Genomic DNA, 23,745 nt, shown 5'->3' on the forward strand with positions numbered 1-23,745 from the left:
GAAATGTATAATATAATTCATATAGCAATACGGTCTCACTGCACAGCAGGCCAGCAGTTAGCCGAGTCATTGTGCACAATCCATGTTGAGGGCGAGGCACAACGCAGTGACGTGCCTCAACTGGCTGCTGATCACCGCACCGTCTCTTCTCAGTATTTGAACGGCAAATGTGAAAATAAAAATAAAAATAATCTAAAACTGGTGAAGTTAAATGGAAAATAACTTTAGTATAATCACTGGATACATATAACAATTTAATGTTGTTTTTTTTCTTTTTACTTTTTTTTTCTTTCCATGATGGCAGGTGAGGCCGTGCCTCCCCTGCCTCTAGTGACTGCACGCCAATGGTGCAGTAGTGCATGCACTGCGAAAAAAATGTGGTTTAGTATTTCACACTTTATACACTACTTTAAGTAGCTAATGACAGAGACAATCAGTAGCTTGTTTAAAAGATCTTAAGATGTAATTTAACCAGAAAAAAACAGCAAGTCACAAACTGTTCCCACTAACTTGTAATGCCGCTGTAAATATGGGATATACAGATTGAGAGGCACATAATGTACATCATTAATATTAGGACAATTGCATATACAAATAACGAATAAAATAAATTAGTTAAATACTTAGTCCAATCTGTCATTAAACAGTGTTTCAATAATTTTAGAAAATTGTAAAAGTAGAGAAACAGGTCTGTAGTTTGTAAACTGGTCTTTGTCACAAGTCTTATACATTTGTACAACTTTGTTGTCAATGCTTGACTTAGGTGATCTATATATAGCTATAACTGATAAGTACGTTTTTGCTTTTTCCATGACATATTTCAATGGTTGTACTTTCTAAGATATTATTAATAGCTAATGACATATTTCCTACCACTTTGTAGTTTAGGTCCTTCATCACATACACAGCTACTCCCCCTCTGTTCTTGTTGGTTCTCTTGATATAATTTAGTTCATGTCATTCCAGGTCAAAATCCATTCCTTTTTTAGCGTCCATCCATGTTTCTGAGATAGCGATAACTTTGAAGTGTTTGTTGAATTGTTACAAAAAATGCTTCACGTTGTTGTACCTTGCGTACAAACTTCCGCTGTTTAAATGTTTAATTGACAGTTTGTTGTTTATTTTAATGTTTCCGTTATATTGTTCGTCTGTGTAATAAAACAAAAATTAAAAAATATCTGGATCCATGTCCTTATCTAATTCCGGACTGTTATGATCTATGCTGCTGAAGGTTTTCAGTTCCATACATTCCTGTTCTCCAATCATTCGCGTTTCTCTATGAATGTCTGTAAGTGTAGATGAATGTGCATCTGAGTAAAGATCTTCTTGTTCGGTAATCCCTTGGAGCGTTGTAATTTGGTAGTCGAATGTCAATGTTTGTTTTCCGTCAGACTCCATTATCTTTGTCGTTGTAGTTGCTGGGAGTTCTGACATTCGTCCAAATCCTTGATGTCTTTGACAACTTGGACTCTTGCTTGTGGACATCCATTCAGCTGTATGTAAATTCTGCAGTTGTCCAAGTTCCCTGAAGTTTCCTCAAGTCGCGTGCTGTCTTGGCGATATCAGCATTGTGTTTAGTGAGGTGCTCGTTCATGTACACATTTGTGCCCTTCAGTTTTTTTCCCTGTGTCAGCCATGCCATTTTGGATTTCCTGTTGACGAGCTTAACGATGGTGACTGGCGTGGCGTTGTTGCCTCTTCTATTCAGTAAAAATGCACGCATCAATGGTGTTAATATCGACATCAATTCCTTTTGATTGCAGAAACATTGACCACTTGTTTCTCTGTTGAAGCAGCATCCATGTTATCTGGTTCTCCTCTGTCGTCAACTGCTCTTGCATAGTATCCAGGATTGATGCGTAGTCCTCTAATGATGATGTCATTTTGTCGTTTAAACTGATCCACTTCCTCTTTGATGTTTTCCAAAACACTATATTCCCCAGATTGGTGATATCTTGTTGTCTGGCATTAAGCTGTTGTCCCAATGCAGCCATCTCCTCTCTGAAGTTCTTCAAATCAGAGTTATCTTGTTGCATGGCATGCAACTGTTGGCACACTGCTGCTATCTCCATTTTAAAGTTCTCCACAACACTGCTGTTGTCCCAATGGCTGTTGTCTTACTGCTTGGCATTCGACTGTCGGCGCAATGTTGCATATTCCTCTTTCAGCTTCTCCACCAACCGTTTTAATGCTCTGTTGTCTTCACAGAGAATCTTCATTTCTTCTCCGAACTTCCTAAATTCCATCACATTATTACGATATTCTTTTCTGTCTTTGATAATCTGTTGTTGGATATCTGCAACATGTTTTTGTACACCGTTGATCATCTGTTGTTTTGTAGAGTTCCTACTAACTCTTTTAAGTCCGGTTTTACCTCTGGTAACGGTGTATCGCCACGTTGACGGCCGCTTGTCGTGCTCATGGTTGCTTGGCGGCAAAGTGAAGCCGTTGGTGTTGTTAGCTTCTTTTTTTTGTGTGTCAGCCTTTCTTGTAGATCACTTGTGTGGTCAGAAGCGTTTAAAATATGTCAAACTCCTTCGGTTTTGTTGTTTAGCTTTGGGTTGCTATGCAACGGCCTTGAGATAGCATTTAGCTAGTTAGCCCCTGGCTTTTCGGCACTTTCTGTTTGCTTACTTTAGCGAATCCGTGCCTCCTGCTGGGCAGAGTTGAAGTCCAATATGTTAGCTAGCAGTCCTGTATCTGTGGTCATAATCAGTAGTCAGGAAATTACAGTTTTTTGGTCAAAACTGCAGTTTTGGTGGGTAAAAAGCCTGAGCTTAACACAATACATTACATTATTGTAGGCTAATTAGTTTAATTATCAACTAATAATCAGTTATTACAGAAAAAAATTCAACCATAAACTGGTTCAACAGCATCTCTCAAAACCAGCCGTCAGCCATCACAGTCCTTGGTGGCAGGCCCATTCATCTAAGTGGACACACCGAGTCGCTGTCAGGTATGAATATTCATGATTATAGATTTTCTACTTGAATAAACTCTTAATGGCCCAGGTTTTTTTGTTAGTCCCCTGAAAAAAGACCCCACAAAAAGAACAACCTACAAGCTGAGACAACAGTAACACTTAAGAAACATGTATTTCATGGTAAAGTGGGTAGTATCAGTATTGGATTGATACTAAAATGCTATTTTTGTTAAATTGTCCTCTACATTTATAGTCACAAATACTGTATTTTTTTCATATTATTGTTTTATTGTTTGCAAACTGTGGGATTAAGTTACTGGACATGACATATGAGTAGCCAATTTGATTATCTAACCTTTAACTCTTTATTGTACATGTTTACTGTTATTTGGTCAAATGTTACTTAACAGGACACTTTTTATAGCTATCAAGATAAGCAAACCACATGATTTGTAAAATAAAACATACATACAACACTTCAAACTCCTTGCATATATATACTGTGTATATAAATATATATATATATATATATATATATATATATATATATATATATATATATATATATATATATATATATATATATATATACACATGTATATGTATATATATATACATGTATATGTATATATATACATATATATATATATATATACATGTATATATATATATATATATATATATATATATATACATATACATGTATATATATATATATATATACATATACATGTATATATATATATATATACATATACATGTATATATATATATATATATACATATACATGTATATATATATATATATATATATATATATATATATATATATATATACACATGTATATGTATATATATATATATATATATATATATATATATATATATATATATATATATATATATATATATATATATATATATATATATATATATATATATATATATATATATATATATATATATATATATATTTGTTAGGTTAGGAAAAAACAGAGGCTATTTCATCCCTACAGGTTTCCCTGCTCTTCAGGGGATTCAAATATTCTGCTTTACCCCCAGTATTTAGCACCTTCTAACGGATAAACCACAGTAACCTCGGCTATATATATATATATATATATATATATATATATATATATATATATATATACACACACAACTGAAGTTAATAAAATTATACGGGACATCATCTGTTAGGTGGCAGTCAAGGGTGGGCGCCTAGGTGACCTGGTATTCATCAGCCAAATCCGTTTTTTGGGACATGGAACGTCACCCTCCTGGAGGGTAAAGATCCTGAGTTTTAGTAAGAGGTCCAGGAACTCCTTGAGAGGTCCTGTGCTTGTTCTACTCTGGAGGTGCTGCAGGGAAGAGGTGGTGAGCCTGGGCTGTGGCTATATGTGGTAGTCATACCCATACTCATACCTACAATAAATGCAAAACTGTCATTGAACCGTCTGGATTAGAGGCATGGTTTTGTAAACTAATCAAAAAAAAAATCTCCCTCTGAGTGAGAATGTGCCTTGGCGCTACTATGACAAAAACAACCCCTGAGAAAATATGGAATCAGCAAACATGGTGGATGGTAATTCAGTTATTTAATTTTGTAGAAAAAAATGCAGCTAACAGACATTACACATAACAAATCATGGAAACATTCTGGCTTCAGTGCCAGTTAATTTTTTAGATCAAGCAGAGTAAAAAAAAAAATAGAACCACTCAAATCACCATGTACATTTTCATTTTCAAAGCAACACCTGCATCAGATTCAATCTGTTCATTAGTCTACTGTTAAAAATGAGTGTTCACACCTTGGAGAGCTGCTGCACCAGATGGATGACATGAATCATGACTCCAACATGAGAGATGTCAATTGAAACAAAGGAGAGGATTATAAAACTTCAGTTAAAAGGTAAACCATCACGCAATGTTGCAAAAAATGTGACTAAAATCTGGACCAAGTACAAACAACATGAGAAGGCTGTAAAAGTCAAGCATTTTGTTAAACCAAAGAAACCATCGTGGCGGAAACTAGAGTCACAGTCTGTGATCAAACTGTAAGAAAGCCAAAGTTGGAGGATTGACAATGAGTGCTGTTTGTCACTCGTTAAGTCTATGCCTCAGAAACTGCAAACTGTAAAAACCTGAGGTGGTGCAGCAAACTACCGGTGGTGTTTTGTAGTGTTTTTTTGTTTTACTTTTTTATGATACAGTATCTTTATCTGTTATTTTACTCTGATTGATCCAAAACTGAAACTGTTACTGACTACCACACTATATAGCCTTGATTTCTTTTAGGGTTTCCTGAAGCCAGAAAGTTGACATCTGAAATGACAAGAATTTAGTGTCATGTCTTTTCTCTAACACCTGAATGAACATCCTCTAAGTCTGTTGAATCCATACCTTTGTCAGGAGATGTAGGAGTTTGAATACATTGAAAATAAGAAAAGTATTTATTTATTTCAGAAACACGTGCCTTAAAAATAACGCATTTGGTGATATGGACTAAAACCCCCACTTGAGCCATACCTTGTCTTCTTACCTAATCCCATTTCAAATTTGACCACGATACCACAAAAATGTAAAAAATATAAAATATTTTTTTCACATGTTTATCAACGTTAGAATCAGGCATTCCAAAAGTGTGCCAGTTGGTCACACTAGGTCTTCACAAACTCCATGCAAACAAAACCCCACCGTTACTCATCTTTCAAGACAGTTTTTTCTTCATTGTTTGTAAAATAAAGATGTTTTTCCATCTTGAGATGTGTACTACCCTGGCAAACTACACAAAAAGTACTAAGTCATGTTTTGTATTGGCATCAGACACATAATTCACTCAATCAAATCAATCAATTTATACTTTTATTTGATGTTATTGAAGTGAATTAATTAACTCATGTTATATACTACATATGGTGAATGTTTATATTCATCTTGGAGAAAGCAAACCACCAGGTTAACTAGTAGGTATTTCAGTTTGGGCACATAATAACATAGGGCCCTTTAGTACTGACATTTGTGTGTGGATTGGATTAGTTCTCGCGGAAGAAAAGGCAATAAAATTGGACCTTGGTATGCGAAGGTGATGGCCCTATCCGTGAGAAGAGACTACATAAAGTATTTAGCTTGATGTAAACATCTAAGCTACGATCGGCATCTGATTATCGGTCCTGCTCAACACCGACATCTATTTAATAATACTACCTTAACATTTGACAACCAAACAATTAAACAAGGCGACTCGGTAAAGAATCTGCGTATTATCTTCGACCCAACTCTCTCGTTTGAGTCACACATTAAGAGTGTTACTAAAACGGCCTTCTTTCATCTCCGTAATATCGCTAAAATTCGTTCCATTTTGTCCACAAGCGATGCTGAGATCATTATCCATGCGTTCGTTACATCTCGTCTCGATTACTGTAACGTTTTATTTTCGGGCCTCCCTATGTCTAGCATTAAAAGATTACAGTTGGTACAAAATGCGGCTGCTAGACTTTTGACAAAAACAAGAAAGTTTGATCATATTAGGCCTATACTGGCTCACTTGCACTGGCTTCCTGTGCACTTAAGATGCGACTTTAAGGTTTTACTTACGTATAAAATACTACACGGTCAAGCTCCTGCCTATCTTGACGATTGTATTGTACCATATGTCCCGGCAAGAAATCTGCGTTCAAAGAACTCCAGCTTATTAGTGATTCCCAGAGCCCAAAAAAAGTCTGCGGGCTATAGAGCGTTTTCTATTCGGGCTCCAATACTATGGAATGCCCTCCCGGTAACAGTTAGAGATGCTACCTCAGTAGAAGCATTTAAGTCTCATCTTAAAACTAATTTGTATACTCTAGCCTTTAAATAGACTCCCTTTTTAGACCAGTTGATCTGCCGTTTCTTTTCTTTTCTTTTCTACTCTGCTCCCAACCCGGGGTGGACCGCTAGCCTGTGCATCGGATGGGGACATCTCTACGCTGCTGACCCGTCTCCGCTCGGGATGGTTCCTGCTGGCCCCACTATGGTCTGGACTTTCGCTGATGTGTTGGACTTTCACAATATTATGTCAGACCCACTCGACATCCATTGCTTTCGGTCTCTAGAGGGGGGGGGGGTTACCCACATATGCGGTCCTCTCCAAGGTTTCTCATAGTCATTCACATTGACGTCCCACTGGGGTGAGTTTTTCCTTGCCCGTATGTGGGCTCTGTACCGAGGATGTCGTTGTGGCTTGTACAGCCCTTTGAGACACTTGTGATTTAGGGCTATATAAATAAACATTGATTGATTGATGTTGTTTTTCAGTCACTTACACACAAACACACCCTTTATAGTCAGGATTAACGCTCCTGACCCAGCACACACACTCAGACAGGGAGTAGGAATATAAAACTGATTGTTTGGCTTCTCCAAGGCAGGAGTCCTTCATTTTTGACCTGAACTCCTCCGGGTACTGCAGACCTGTTTAATGACACTCGTTTTTGTAACTTTTTGTAAGGTGGGTAGACTTACAAAATCAGCAGGCGATCAAGTACTTTTTTTCCCCCCAACTGTACATGTAAAGTATTGACACAGAATAATATTTCCCAGAATCTTTTAAAACCTGTAGTCTTTTCGTTCATGTCAAAATCAGACACCTTATATTTGGTCATGTGGCTCCTTTTTATTGCAGATATTTTTTTTAAAGTGACATAGTGTGGACCCAAATCAAAAAACACCCACCGAAAAACATGATGTCTACAAAGACTGTGTGACGTGTCACATGCATTTCCTTAGATAGAGGTTGTCTATATTGGTTAGATAAGTTATATGAGTGTATATACAGTAGATGAATGGCACTTGACAATACTAAAAAATAAATACATAAATAAAAATGGCGCTTAGGTGTGATGTAACATCGTTTTAAGGTCAGTGGTGAATGCAAAAAATATCCTTTATTCATAACATTTATACATGTTTAATTAATCTTACTCATCTTTCTGTTGGATGATATTGAACCGCTTGAATATGAAGACAATATAGTTGCTGTTCATTGGGCTTGTAAATACTGTATATATGACCATCATTCAGTGTTGTCCAAAACCTTTTTCCAATGAGGTTCGCGTCCAGAAAAACTAAAAGAACATATGTTAAACCATCTGAAAAAAAGTGTACAATAATGTTATTTCAAATTTTACAGGGTGTCCCTCAAGTCTGGACATATAATATACACATATTTAATACACACATGTAATTGTCTGACAGCACTATTTATAATATAGCCGTGAATCCTGTATTAAAATAGAAATGTTAAATATTATTTTAAGATAATTGTAGAATATATACAGTACATTCTAGCTTATGTGTCCAGCACAGTGGTGCAGTGGTTAGTACACATGTCTCAGAATAACAAAGTCTGGGGTACACTGCCTTCCGCCCGAATGCAGATGGTATAGGCTCCAGCACACCACGTAATCCCAAAAGGCCTAACATAACCAGAAATCATGATCCTAATTAAAGACAAAAGTAATTCATAATGTACTTTCCCTAAATATCTAAAAGTATTCATATTCTCTTCATGTCATATTATGCTCCTTCCAGCGCTGTTGTTTTTAGGTTCGAGTTTGTATCCAATCAGAATTCAGCTGGCTTATGTTGCCATGCTGTACGAAGTCTGCCCGAGGCCTTCAGAATCAACAATGCAGGCGTCCGTGCACTGTAAGTGGAACGGACACAAACAGTTGATAGACAATTGCGATAGCCAATCAGATCACGAGTTGTTGTCAGTAAGGCCTTCTAGATGGCCTAAGGTTGAACGTGACATTTACGCGTCCTGTGATTGGATACTCACATTCGAGAACACATACAGTTGATAGACAGTTGCGAAAGCCAATCAGATCACAAGTTGTTGACAGTAGCCTATCTAAGTAGCCTAATGTTAACAAGACTGTGATTGGATACTCACTTGTCATTCCAAAGTGAGTGTTGACCTACAAAGAAGGAGATATATTGATATATATTTGCAAGGCCATTTTCAGGAAAGATATTTAAAGAGAATCTACATCTTCTGAGACGATGTCGGCGATGAAATGAGGAAATGCCCGCCATTTCCTCTCGAATCAACCGACTACGGGGGCTATACGGCGTCGAATGGGTGCTACAAATTATGAGTTAAAATCTTTAATTTCACGTTTAATATGTTTTTTTGCTATTTTAATTTTGACAGTACCACATAAGATATGTTTTAATTGCTGATGCGGGTTTATTGATTTTTAAATGCGCCAGAAAATAACCCGTTTTGTCCACTGTTGAGGTGATTCAATCCCCAGTAGTGCGTAAATGTGTTTCTGTATAGTATTTCTCCAGTATTGGTCATGTGGTGACATAAATGATGGTATTTTGAGAGGTAATCATTGAAGTCGGACATCACTGAAGGCCGAGGTGGGAAACGCACGGCCCGACACTGGATAAGTTAAAGTTAAAGTCCCAACGATCGTCACACACAAACTAGGTGTGGTGAAATGTGTCCTTTGCATTTGACCCATCGCCATGGGAGGTGAGGGGAGCAGTGAGCAGCAGCGAGCGGCACGCTCGGGAATCATTTGGTGATTCAACCCCCAATTCCAACCCTTGATGCTGAGTGCCAAGCAGGGAGGCAATGGGTCCAATTGTTTTATGGTCTTTGGTATGACTCGGCCAGGGATTGAACTCACAACCTTCCAGTCTCAGGGTGGACAATCTAACCACAAGGCCACTGAGCTGGTGAGCGGTACTAAATGGATGGATGGATGAATGTCCATTTTCAGAAGATGCTTATGTCCGATAAAAAAAAATGAATGAGAAAAAAGAGCTGCATGTTGAAACTGCCCTTCTACATTTGTGATAGCGTATTAGTGAATACCTGTAAGATGTGCTCAAAGGTGACAACCATCCTCATCAGAACCTCACGTTTAAAGAATCAAACCATTCAGATTTTCATGTCGTAAAAGAAAAAAAACGAACCTAACAATTCAGACATAAAGTCAGTCATAGAAATGACCAGGCTAAGACAAAGGTTCATATATGTTTTGGGAAAGATTAAACATGCCCCCAAAGGAGTACTGACAGATACTTGGTACCAGGAGTTTCCGTATACAGTATTTGTACATGTACAACACACATTTACACGTATGCAGAGTCACTGGATTGAGTACGTCCAAAGTTGGGCATACTCATCCTAGGCAGGTCTCTGTTCCGGATCTCATAAATGGACTTCCTCCTTGCTCGCACGCCTCGAACTGCAGCTTTGATCTTCCTCCAGCCCAGATGGTTGAGCTCTGCTAAGTTGAACACCACACAAATACCACTGACTGCGAACATGAAGACCAAGAACACAGTTTTCTCTGTAGGTCTCGAGACATAGCACTCAACATCCTTTATGCAGGGGTATCGGTCACACTCGTACACCGCAGGGACGTTGAATCCGTACAGGAAATACTGGCCCACCAAGAAGCCGATCTCCAGGGCATTTCTGAACACCACCTGGATGATGTAGAACCTGGATATGCCTTCCTGTCTCCTCATTTTTGACTTGGTAGTTCGCAGGACTGAGTTGGGAATGTCCTTGACCTCGAGGCAATCGGGCTCCGCCTCCTTGTTGGAGTTCTCGGAATTCTGCAGGACGCCATTCACAATGGTGTTCTTGATCTTCTTGCTGTCGTCCGTCTTGGTCGAGTCTTGTTCCTTGTCCAGCGAGAGGAAGACTGTGGAGTAGCGTCGCTCCTTCTGCTTGGCAGACTGATGGACAGAATAGGTGATGAAGCAGAGGCTGGGGCAGCAGACCATGATGATCTGGAACACCCAGTACCTGATGTGGGAGATGGGGAAGGCTTTGTCGTAACAGGCCTGGTTACAGCCAGGCTGTAGAGTGTTACATACAAACATGGCCTGCTCGTCATTGTACACGGTTTCTCCGACTATGGCCACAATCAGAATGCGGAAAATCACCACCACAGTGAGCAGGATCCTGAAAAAAAATTCAACACATGGACGCATTAGTCATATACAGTTGTCCAGAACCTGCATTGGTTTGGTTAATTTTGAAAGAAAAAACAACACACTTGAAAACTCATGAAAACACTGACTCATCAATTTGAATTACCGTATTTTCCGGTCCATAGGGCGCGAAGGATTATAAGGCGCACTGCCGATGAATGGTCTATGTTTGATCTTTTTTCATATATAAAGCGCACCGGATTATCGGGCAGGGCACATTAAAGGAGTCATAATACTTTTATTTTTTTTCTAAATTTAAAACACTTCCTTGAGGTCTACATAACATGTAATGGTGGTTATTTGGTCAAAATGTTGCATAGATTATGTTTTACAGATCATCTTCAAGCCGCTTTCTGACAGTCTCCGGATGCGCTGTTTAATGGGCGGTCTTACAAACGTATTTACGTGGCTCACCTTCGACAGCGTCTTCTCCCAGTCATCTTTGTTGTAGTGGTGTAGCGTGCAAGGACGGGAGTGGAAGAAGTGTCAAAAGATGGAGCTAACTGTTTTAATCACATTCAGACTTTACTTAAATCAATAACGGAGCAGCATCTCCTCACCCGGAAACAACTACAAGACCGGAAATGTGTCCCGTGAAAAAACGTCCGACCGAAACTCTCTAATAACTAAAGTTCCTTGGGTGAATAATGTAAACTCACTACACCGGTATGTTTTAGCGCTTTCATGGTGAGTTTACTGACAGATATAAGTAAGAACTTTACACTACTTTATATTAGAAATGGCAACAGCAGAGGATGAATGTCCCATAACAAGAAGATAGAGAACAAGAAAAAGCATATCGACTACAACGGACTACAAAGGCGGACGCCGGCAATTTTTCAGGATTTATGCAGATCCCAAATACAGATCAGCAGGTACCAGAAGGTAAGCAAAGTTGCTTTTGCATAATATTGTGAAACAAAACGCTAGATAATATGTCTTACCTAATACACACACTCCATAATAATACTTGTATGTTTAATGCGCCAACAACAACAATCCATCAAGCTATGCGGCTTCCTAGCTTACCAAAGTCGTACTAAAACATTTTGATAGATTTTTGAGCGCCGTGTGTAATGTTCTATACTTTCAATGGAACATATAAAATGTTGGGGTTGTTTACTTGAGTCATATTGCCATCATATTGCAGTCTACACGTATCTATTATGTTTGACTGCCATCTACTGGTCACACTTATCATTGCACCATGTACCAAATAAAATTACTTCGAGGTCGGGTAAGCAAAACCAGAATTATTCCGTATATTAGGCGCACTGGGTTATAAGGCGCACTGTCAAGTTTTGAGGAAAACTTTTTTTTTTAAGCGCACCTTACAGTTTAGAAAATACGGTATATAATTTTCCAAATATGAAAAATATTCATGAGCTGAAATACAGTTTCTGTCATAGTCTGCATCCCAACTGACTATTATTTTGGCCACTTCCTGTTGTGCATCCTGGAGGCGTAGCAGCGAGGCTGGTGGACGTCATTACCAATTATCCCCATTCCTAAATATTCTAACTTATAAATATTGTTACAAGGCCGTAATGTTAAATCGTACGGTTCACGCATTTTAGCGTGAGCTTGCCCAAAGGTTTGGATGTCTCTGTTAGCGGGGTTTTGCAGTCTGGCTACATTGAAGTGGAAGCACTAATTTAGAAATTAGGTAAAGCTCTCATCCAGAGGGTGGATCTACTCCCCCTCTGCTTCCAGCTATGAGAAAACACAAAAAAAAGGTAGGATAAAGTATTATTTTATTTTAATCTTGGCATGCGCATAATAACACAGACGTGCAACATGCAGTGACACTAAAAGCAGCTTTTTTTATGCACTCTCCGAGTTGTTTGTAGAGTGTGCAGCTGTACCTAATGTTGGGACCGGGTGAATCTACATAACCCTCATGAAGTTTATTTTTAACCGTGTTTGGAAAAAAAAATGCGGTGGAAACTTCAAGACATACAGTACTTGCCAAAAGTTTGGATACACCTTCTCATTCAATGCGTTTTCTTTATTTTCATGACTATTTACATTGTAGATTGTCACTGAAGGCATCACAACTATGAATGAACACATGTGGAGTTATGTACTTAATAAAAAATGGTGAAATAACTGAAAACATGTTTTATATTCTAGTTTCTTCAAAATAGCCACCCTTTGCTCTGATTACTGCTTTGCACACTCTTGGCATTCTCTCGATGACCTTCAAGAGGTAGTCACCTGATATGGTTTTCACTTCACAGGTGTTGTTGTGTTTTATTATTCTCCTGCCTTCCCCTTTATGTTGATGTCTGCATTTTGTCCTGTGGTCTTTGTTTTCAGTTCGTTCGTCCTCGGCGAGGGGCGGACCTTGAGGCACACCTGCAACTAATTAGCCTGTTAGTATTTAAGCTCATCACAGACAGCTTTGCCTTGCCGGTTGTTTCCTGTGCTCTCCACGTCTCATGCGCCTGCTTGGCCTACCCAGTCCTAGTACGTTGGTCGTTCCTTAGTCCTAATATCCCTAAACTCCTTGTGTTCTTTTCCTAGCCTCCCTGAGGTAGAGAGGATATATTTTGTTTGACTTTCTCTGTGCTCAGTGTGCCCTGACCTATCCCCCTGCCTACCACTGAGCATCCTGTTTGGTCTGTGATACATGGTTTGCGCTTGTGCCACATAGCCTTTTGTTACACCTTTTGGACTAATTAAAATATAAATTTTTTGTAATTCCACCTTGCCTCCCGTCTCTGCATCCTGGGGTCAACACCTTGACCTATACCCTAACAGGTGTCATAGTTTTGATGCCTTCAGTGACAATCTACAATGTAAATAGTCATGAAAATTAAGAAAACACACTGAAATGAGAAGGTGTGTCCAAACTTTTGGCCAGTACTGTATATTTAAACAGTGTACATTTTCAAAATATAAATAATTATATTTTTGCTTGAAATTCCGCATGTCAACATCTCCGTTCGGTGCCACACCAACAAAATGCCCAAGCAACCATTTCCACATCAACACCGTATGAAAAAAATAATCAACAACAGAAGGAGATAACGTCCACAGTAACCTACCACATAGCGAAGGACATACACTATTTGATTTCCTATTATGCAGCTCATTTTTATTGTACAGTTATTGAAATATCTTGTGTGACATCATGCACAAAAGTGCACTTGATTTGTTTTAACCTATTGTAGTGGCATTCTGTACAAAAAGTGCACTTTAATTTAGTGTTGTTTTGATATGTCATCTTAGTGACATCATGCACAAAAGTGCACTAATAGCTTGTTTTAAAATGTCCCTGACAATCTCGCACTTTCTGTTTTAAAATGACTTAAATGTTTGTGCCACTGCTAAATAACTGTTTAATAAATACAGTTTTGGTAAATTGACTTTGTTGTGATTCCCCTCTCTGCAAGAAAGTTTAAATTGAGCATATATTAATGCAGTATGAACAAGAAGGTTTTAATGTAGACACATAGAATCATCATACTGCTGTGATTATATGCATCAAGTGTTTATTCAAGGCTAAGGAAAAATATCGAGATATATATCGTGTATTGTGACATGGCCTAAAATATCGCCCACAAATACACTGTATATATATATATATATATATATATATATATATATATATATATATATATATATATATATATATACACATACATATATATATATATATATATATATATATATATATATATATATATATATATATATATATATACATACATACATACATACACATACATACATACATACACACATATATATATATATATATATATATATATATATATAAATATATATATATATATATATATATATATACATATATATATATATATATATATATATATATATATATATATATATATATATATATATATATATACATAAAGAAAACACATTAAATGAGAAGGCGTGTCCAAATTTTTGGCCTGTACTATATATATATATATATATATATATATATATATATATATATATATATATATATATATATATATATATATATATATATATATATATATATATATATATATATATATATAGTACAGGCCAAAAATTTGGACACGCCTTCTCATTTAATTTGTTTTCTTTATTTTCATGACTATTTACATTGTAAATTGTCACTGAAGGCATCAACACTATGACACCTGTGAAGTGAAAACCATTTCAGGTGACTACATCTTGAAGCTCATTAACAGAATGCAAATAATGTGCAAAGCAGTAATCAGAGCAAAGGGTGGCTATTTTGAAGAACCTAGAATATAAAACATGTTTTCAGTTATTTCACCTTTTTTTTGTTAGGTACATAACTCCACATGTGTTCATTCATAGCTTTGAAGCCTTCAGTGACAATCTACAATGTAAATAGTCATGAAAATAAAGAAAACGCATTGAATGAGAAGGTGTGTCGAAACTTTTGGCCTGTACTGTATATAGATATATTCATATACTGTGTGTGTGGCCAAGATCTTCAGCTCTCACTGGATCGGTTCACAGCCGAGTGTCAAGCGACTGGGATGAGAATCAGCACCTCCAAGTCCAAGTCCATGGTTCTCGCCCGGAAAATGGTGGAGTGCCAGGAGTTCAAGTACCTCGGAGTCTTGTTCACGAGTGAGGGAAGGGTGGATCGTGAGATCAACAGGCGGATTGGGGCGGCGTCTTCAGTAATGTGGACACTGTATCGATCCGTTGTGGTGAAGAAGGAGCTGAGCCAGAAGGCAAAGCTCTCAATTTACCGGTCGATCTACGTTCCCATCCTCACCTATGGTCATGAGCTTTGGGTTATGACCGAAAGGACAAGATCACGGGTACAAGCGGCCGAAATGAGTTTCCTCCGTCAGATGGCGGGGCTCTCCCTTAGAGAAAAGTAAAGCCGCTGCTCCTCCACATCGAGAGGAGCCAGATGAGGTTGTTCGGGCATCTGGTCTGGATGCCACCCGGACGCCTCCTTTAGGAGGTCTTTAGGGCGCATCCGACTGTTAGGTGGCCACGGGGAAGACCCAGGACACGTTGGGAAGACTTTGTCTCCCGGCTGGCTTTGGGAACGCCCCGGCATCCCCCGGGAGGAGCTGGACGAAGTGGCTGGGGAGAGGGAAGTCTGGGCTTCTCTGCTTAGGCTGCTGCCCCCGCCACCCGACCTCCGATAAGCGGAAGAAAATGGATGGATGGATATATATATATATATATATATATATATATATATATATATATATACTGTATATATATATATATATATATATATATATATATATATATATATATATATATATATATATACTGTATATATATATATATATATATATATATATATATATATATATACAGTGTATATATATATATATATATATATATATATATATATATACAGTGTATATATATATATATATATATATACAGTGTATATATATATATATATATATATATATATATATATAAATATTTATATATATATATATATATATATATATATATATATATATATATATATATATATATATATATACATATATATATACACTGTATATATATATATATATATATATATATATATACAGTGTATATATATATGTATATATATATATATATATATATACAGTGTATATATATATATATATATATATATATATATATATATATATATATATATATATATATATATTTATATATATATATATATATATATATATGTATATATATATATATATATATAAATATTTATATATATATATATATATATATATATATATATATATAAATATTTATATATAAATATTTATATATATATATATATATATATAAATATTTATATATATATATATATATATATATATATATATATATATATATATATATATATATATATATATATATATATATATATATATATATATATATATATATATATATATATATATATATATCGTCGGCGGCGGTCACTCAAACGAGTATGACGATCCTCCTGGTAGGGGTGTATCCCTTTATGGAGGATGTCTGTGCGTGACTTTGTTTTACGTGGGGAGACTGGTGCACAGACAGTCACCACATGATCCTTGACAGAATCGGATCAGGGTCCAGTGGCATGGAGTCCAAGACGACTGGGGACCCTTTTCTGCTGCAGCCTACTACCGCCATCGCAGCCATTGTAGTTCTTAAATCTACAGTCTTTTGCCTGCTCCGCCATTGAGGTCTTCACTGTATCCCTGGCTAGGGGGCAGTCAGGTACTAGGCCTTTGCCAAGGGCCAACTGGGGTAACAGTAGTAAAGGGGTTAACCTCCTAGACCCCATAGAGGAGCCTCCACTGCCGGATGCACTTTAACGTCATGCCCAGGATATATATATATATATATATATATATATATATATATATATATATATATATATATATATATATATATATATATATATATATATATATATATATATATATATATATATATATATATAAACAGTACAGGCGAAACATTTGGACACACCTTCTCATTTCATTGCGTTTTTTTTTATTTTCATGACTATTTACATTGTATATTGTCACTGAAGGCATCAAAAGTATGACACCTGTGAAGTGAAAACCATTTCAGGTGACTACCTGTTGAAGCTCATCGAGAGAATGCCAAGAGTGTGCAAAGCAGTAATCAGAGCAAAGGGTGGCTACTTTGAATACACTATAATATAAAACATGTTTTCAGTTATTTCACCTTTTTTTGTTAAAGGCCTACTGAAAGCCACTACTACCGACCACGCAGTCTAATAGTTTATATATCAATGATGAAATCTTAACATTGCAACACATGCCAATACGGCCAGGTTAGATTAGTAAAGTGCAATTTTAAATTTCCCGCAAAATATCCTGCTGAAAACGTCTCGGTACGATGACGTTTGTGTGTGACGTCACGGATTGTAGCGGACATTTTGGGACACTATTGTGGCCAGCTATTAAGTCGTCTGTTTTCATCGCAAAATTCCACAGTATTCTGGACATCTGTGTTGGTGAATCTTTTGCAATTTGTTTAATGAACAATGAAGACAGCAAAGAAGAAAGCTGTAGGTGGGAAGCGGTGTATTAGCGGCCGGCTGCAGCAACACAAACACGTAGCCGGTTTTTAATTGTTTACATTCCCGAAATATGACAGTCAAGCTTTACCATTGGCCTGTGGAGAATTGGGACAACAGAGACTCTTACCAGGAGGACTTTGAGTTGGATATGCATGCTTGTGGAGAACTGGGACAACAGAGACTCTTACCAGGAGGACTTTGAGTTGGATACACGCTACCGTGAGTACGCAGCTGCGGCTTCCAAACATTTGATCGCTTGCCCGTACGTGCGTGCCGCTATGTGCATGTCACGTACGTAACTTTGGGGAAATACATGTGCTGTATGAACTTCGGGGAGGTGAACGGTACTTTGGGCTGTGGGATTGAGTGTGTTGTGCGGGTGTTTGATTTGTATTGGCGGGTTATATGGACGGGAGGGGGGAGGTGTTTGTTATGCGGAGTTTATTTTTTGGCATATTAAATATAAGCCTGGTCGTGTTGTGGCTAATAGAGTATATACATATACAGTATATGTCTTGTGTTTATTTACTGTTTTAGTCATTCCCAGCTGAATATCAGGTCCCACCCGCCTCTCATAGCATCTTACCTATCTGAATCGCTTCCACTGCCCTCTAATCCTTCACTCTCACTTTCCTCATCCACAAATCTTTCATCCTCGCTCAAATTAATGGGTTAATCATCGCTTGCTCGGTCCGAATCGCTCTTGCTGCTGGTGGCCATGATTGAAAACAATGTGCAGATGTGAGGAGCTCCACAACCTGTGACGTCATGCTACTTCCGATACAGGCAAGGCTTTTTTTTATCAGCGACCAAAAGTTGCGAACTTTATCGTCGATGTTCTCTACTAAATCCTTTCAGCAAAAATATGGTAATATCGCGAAATGATCAAGTATGACACATAGAATGGACCTGCTATCCCCGTTTAAATAAGAAAATCTCATTTCAGTAGGCCTTTAAGTACACAACTCCACATGTGTTCATTCCAGAGGTGGGACCAAGTCATTGCTCTGCAAGTCACAAGTAAGTCTCAAGTCTTTGCCCTCAAGTCTCGAGTCAAGTCCCGAGTCAAGACAGGCAAGTCCCGAGTCAAGTCCAAAGTCAAGACTGGAAAGTTTCAAGTCAAGTCCCAAGTCCTGCATTTTGAATTTCGAGTCCTTTCAAGTCTTTTTAACCACAGACTAATATATTTACACAGATTGTGTATGCTTTTAAAACGCTGTATTTATTTATTAAAACAAGTGCATTTGAAATTGCAGGGAAAAAAATAGTGCTGACATTGCACTTCATAATAGCACTATTATCCAGTAATTTTAAACATTTAACTCATTCCTTTACAGAATAAACACATTTGAAAAAACAAGTGCAACTGTACTTAGTTGCACAAAAGTGTTAACATTGTATTTCCATGGCATATTGCATTGTAACTAGTTCCACAGCAGTTTCTATCCTGTCCTTACCTTATCTCATTGATCTCATCTCATACTGTATGTGTGTTGATGTGCGCGTACACATGAAAAACATAACAAAAACATGAACAAAACAATGAACGGAGTTGTACTTTTTAGATGTCAGGGCCCTATGCAATATGTACACATATTCTTAAGATAGTATACATTTTACTGACCTTTATTTGACTATGTTTGTGTTTTTGTAGGTGGCTAAAATACGCGGTGCTGCTGATCGCCGTCTAACGTTACGTTACTGTGTGTGATACATTGACTAACGTAACGTTATGTTTAGGTACCTCATGCAGCCCTGCTTAAAAAAAATCACTTGACAAAAAGTAGCGAACTGCAGTGGACGCAACATATTGCCGTGTTTGCAATGACATTATAACCATAGACATCTTATAAGTAGACGCAGCATTGGCTGCTGTGACACGAGCAATTTGGCCGCCATCTTGAAGTGGTGATGAGGAGCCGACGAGCAGCCTAAACTGACAGTTGACAGGTAGAAAACAAAGATGGTGTTCAGCGTTTTCCTACTCAAATGAGCGGACTGTTGAAAATAGGAATCGGGTGATTACTTTTCATAAGTAAGATTTAACATTAATGTACTACTGGTTGTATTTTATGAAAATAATATTACCACAGAGTTGAGAAGGAGCAAAGATCTTTAATATTTGTATGTGAAAATCACAAAGAAATCTTCTGGGGGAGGATGACCCCCCTACAGGGGTTTGGTTTACAAACTTTCAGCCCCACCTAAAACAAAATTCACCAGCCGCCACTGATTATGATGCATTCTCATTTTAGGCAAAATATAAGACAATACTTTCTTAACAGTATAATTGTAACCAGGAATAAGTCTTCAAGTAACAATATTCAAATACTAACATTGTTGGGTAAGACAGAATTTGGTTTTATTCTGAATCCAGTGAAACAGATTGGTGGTTTTAGCTGATATAAAGACTTTCAGGTGTTTATATATGTTTATGTTGAAGTATTTGGCAGACGCTTTTATCCAAAGCGACATACACTAAGTTTGGGGTCACATTGAAATGTCCTTATTTTTGAAGGAAAAGCACTGTACTTTTCAATGAAGATAACTTTAAACTAGTCTTAACTTTAAAGAAATACACTCTATACATTGCTAATGTGGTAAATGACTATTCTAGCTGCAAATGTCTAGTTTTTGGTGCAATATCTACATAGGTGTATAGAGGCCCATTTCCAGCAACTATCACTCCAGTGTTCTAATGGTACAATGTGTTTGCTCATTGGCTCAGAAGGCTAATTGATGATTAGAAAACCCTTGTGCAATCATGTTCACACATCTGAAAACAGTTTAGCTCGTTACAGAAGCTACAAAACTGACCTTCCTTTGAGCAGATTGAGTTTCTGATATGTTAATTCCATCTTTAAAAAGTCAAAAACCTAATTAAAGTTTTTTCGTGTGTTTAAAAAAAACAGTTTGAACCAAATCTGTGCAATAATAATTTTTTTAGTGCATGCGTGTAAGCATACAAAGTGTGTGTGTATGGGGTGGCGACGTTCAGTTTAGGACACTTTATTTGTCTTACTCCTAGGTGTCAAAGTCAAGGCCCGCGGGCCAAAACTGAAAGAATGAATTATCTGTGGCCCCCCGGGATGATATTTGATTAGTATTAGAAGCGGCCCGCAGGTCACAGCCGCCTGCTGCTGTTTTGCACGCACCAATACTCCATCAGTGTTGGTGCTAGGAATTTTTCACATCATCAAGTCATAAAAATGGGGTCCCAAAGTACATTTTTGGGGTCCAACTTTTTTGTAAGCGTTTTGAAAACAAATGATAAATGTATGCATTATCCTGTTATATCTCACATTCTATATTGGGTTTTGGAAAATGGTTGTCATAAATGTTACTTAATTCATTAAAAAAATATATATATATACAAAAGAAAACACATTTTTATGCATATGTGAATGTTTCCAGTTATAAACATTCATTCACTTTCTTCTTTCCTTCATGGATCTAAACTTTACCGCTGCCGGTATTTTTTCCTATATTTTATTTGTAATATTTTCAGAATGTCTTTGTTCTATTTTTGGTAAGTATGACAAAGAAAACAATCTGAAGTTGTCTTTATTTTTTAGTTTTAATGCCATGATTTTAATAGTCCGGCCCGCGTGTGCACAGATTTTCCTCCACGCGGCCCCATAGCTAAAATTAGTTTGACACCCCTGGTCTTACTATATTTCTTCAAAGAAGTCATAGAAAACAAGCTACTAAGCCATTAAATAAATGTCACTATTTCAAGGATTTTACCTGAATATATGTTCTTTGTTCAAATCAAAGTACTTTGGTACTACACTAAGAGGTGAGTTGACTCTTCTATAATAAGGATTACATTTAGCATGAGCAAGGTAACATGAATGCAACATCACATATATCAGACCTGGGCAAATTAAGGCCCGGGAGCCTCATGCGGCCCATTAAGCTTTTCAATCTGGCCTGCATGCTGGACATTCCCAAATATTTTTTTTAGATCTTTAAGATCGAAACTGTAGCTGCCATTATGATGTTTTCAAATGACCGTAAGTCTTGAACGATACAAAGTATTTCAATAGTTGGAATCTGCGCTTCTGCATGATATACTAGTTACTATGGTAATCTAATTAGTTACTATGGTAATCTAAGTCACAGCAGCTTAGACGAGGCACCAAGCAGTGTGGGTGGGGAGCGTTTCCACAGAGTGTTTCCACAGAGTGTTTCCACAGAGTGTTTCCACAGAGTGTTTCCTGAAATGTGGGTGTCAGGGACAGACACGGAAGGAGATTTTTACAACAAAGTTCTAAAGCTTAGTGATATATCAGATTTATCAGATTGTAGGTGGGTTTTTTTTTACCCTTCGCATTCATATTTCGCTGTTTTTGTTGTATTTTTGTTGTGTTTCGCTTGATTGTAAAATATGTCGATGAAGAGATGTGACGCTCATATGTTGTCAATATTCAATATTCAGTGTTTTATCCTTCATAGTTAATATTGTAAATCCCACATTCTTTATTTGTATGTACATTCTGGGTGTCTCATTCAGTTAAAAAAAGTAAAATTACATTCCGTTTTTTAAGGCGGTCAGTCATAAAGTTTTTAGCATTCAATCAGACATTATTGTGAGGTTTTGTATTAGTGTTCCTAAAAATAGGACCCAAGCACACATGCTGTACATCAGATTTTCACAGCTTACATATATATGAAGTGAAGTGAAGTGAATTATATTTATATAGCGCTTTTTCTCAAGTGACTCAAAGCGCTTTACATTGTGAAACCCAATATCTAAGTTACATTTAAACCAGTGTGGGTGGCACTGGGAGCAGGTGGGTAAAGTGTCTTGCCCAAGGACACTACGGCAGTGACTAGGATGGCGGAAGCGGGGATCGAACCTGCAACCCTCAAGTTGCTGGCACGGCCACTCTACCAACCGAGCTATACCGCCCCATATATATATATATATATATATATATATATATATATATATATATATATACATATATATATATATATATGTATATATACATATATATACATATACATATATATATATATATACATATACATATATATATATATATATATACATATACATATATATATATATATATATATATATATATATATATATATATATATATATATATATATATATATATATATATATACACAGTCATGCTCATAAGTTTACATACCCTGGGAGAATTTATGATTTCTTAGCCATTCTTCAGAGAATATGAATGATAACACAAAAACCTTTCTTCCACTCATGCGTAATGGTTGTGTGAAGCTATTTATTGGCAAACAACTGTGTTTACTCTTTTTAAATCAAAATGACACAAAAAAGTACCCAAATGACCCTGTTTAAAAGTTTACATACCCCAGGGACTTTGATCTGATAACATGCACAAAAGTTGACACAAACAGGTTTGAATGGCTAATCAAGGTTCCAATCCTCACCTGTGACCTGTTTGTTTGTAATTAATGTGTGTGTATAAAAGGTCAGTGTGTTTCTGGGCTTCTGACAGACCATTGCATCTTTCATCCAGTGCTGCACAGATGTTTCTGGATTCTGAGTCATGGGGAAGGCAAAATAATTGTCAAAGGATCTGCGAGAAAAGGTAATTGAACTGCATAAAACAGGAAAGGGGTATAAAAAGATATCCAAGGAATTGGGAATGCCAATCAGCAGTGTTCAAACGCTGATTAAGAAGTGGAAAAAGAGGGATTCAGGTAGACCAGCAAAGATTTCAGCCACAACTGCCAGGAAAATTGTTTTTAGATGCAAAGAAAAATC

At 36.9% G+C, this 23,745-nt stretch overlaps 1 protein-coding gene across 1 annotated transcript in view; it reads right to left on the reverse strand.

The window, feature by feature from the left end:
• Positions 1-4,516: 4,516 nt before the first annotated feature.
• The window catches only part of LOC133648405 (gap junction delta-2 protein-like), a 24,399-nt gene continuing 5,170 nt past the window's right edge, over positions 4,517-23,745 (reverse strand). The window contains exon 2 of the mRNA XM_062044459.1: positions 4,517-10,901. Coding sequence (XP_061900443.1) covers positions 10,058-10,901 — 844 coding nt within the window. The 3' untranslated portion in view covers positions 4,517-10,057. The remainder of the gene's footprint in view (positions 10,902-23,745) is intronic.

The sequence above is a fragment of the Entelurus aequoreus genome, linkage group LG04 (assembly GCF_033978785.1).
Source record: "Entelurus aequoreus isolate RoL-2023_Sb linkage group LG04, RoL_Eaeq_v1.1, whole genome shotgun sequence".
NCBI classification, from domain to species: domain Eukaryota; kingdom Metazoa; phylum Chordata; class Actinopteri; order Syngnathiformes; family Syngnathidae; genus Entelurus; species Entelurus aequoreus.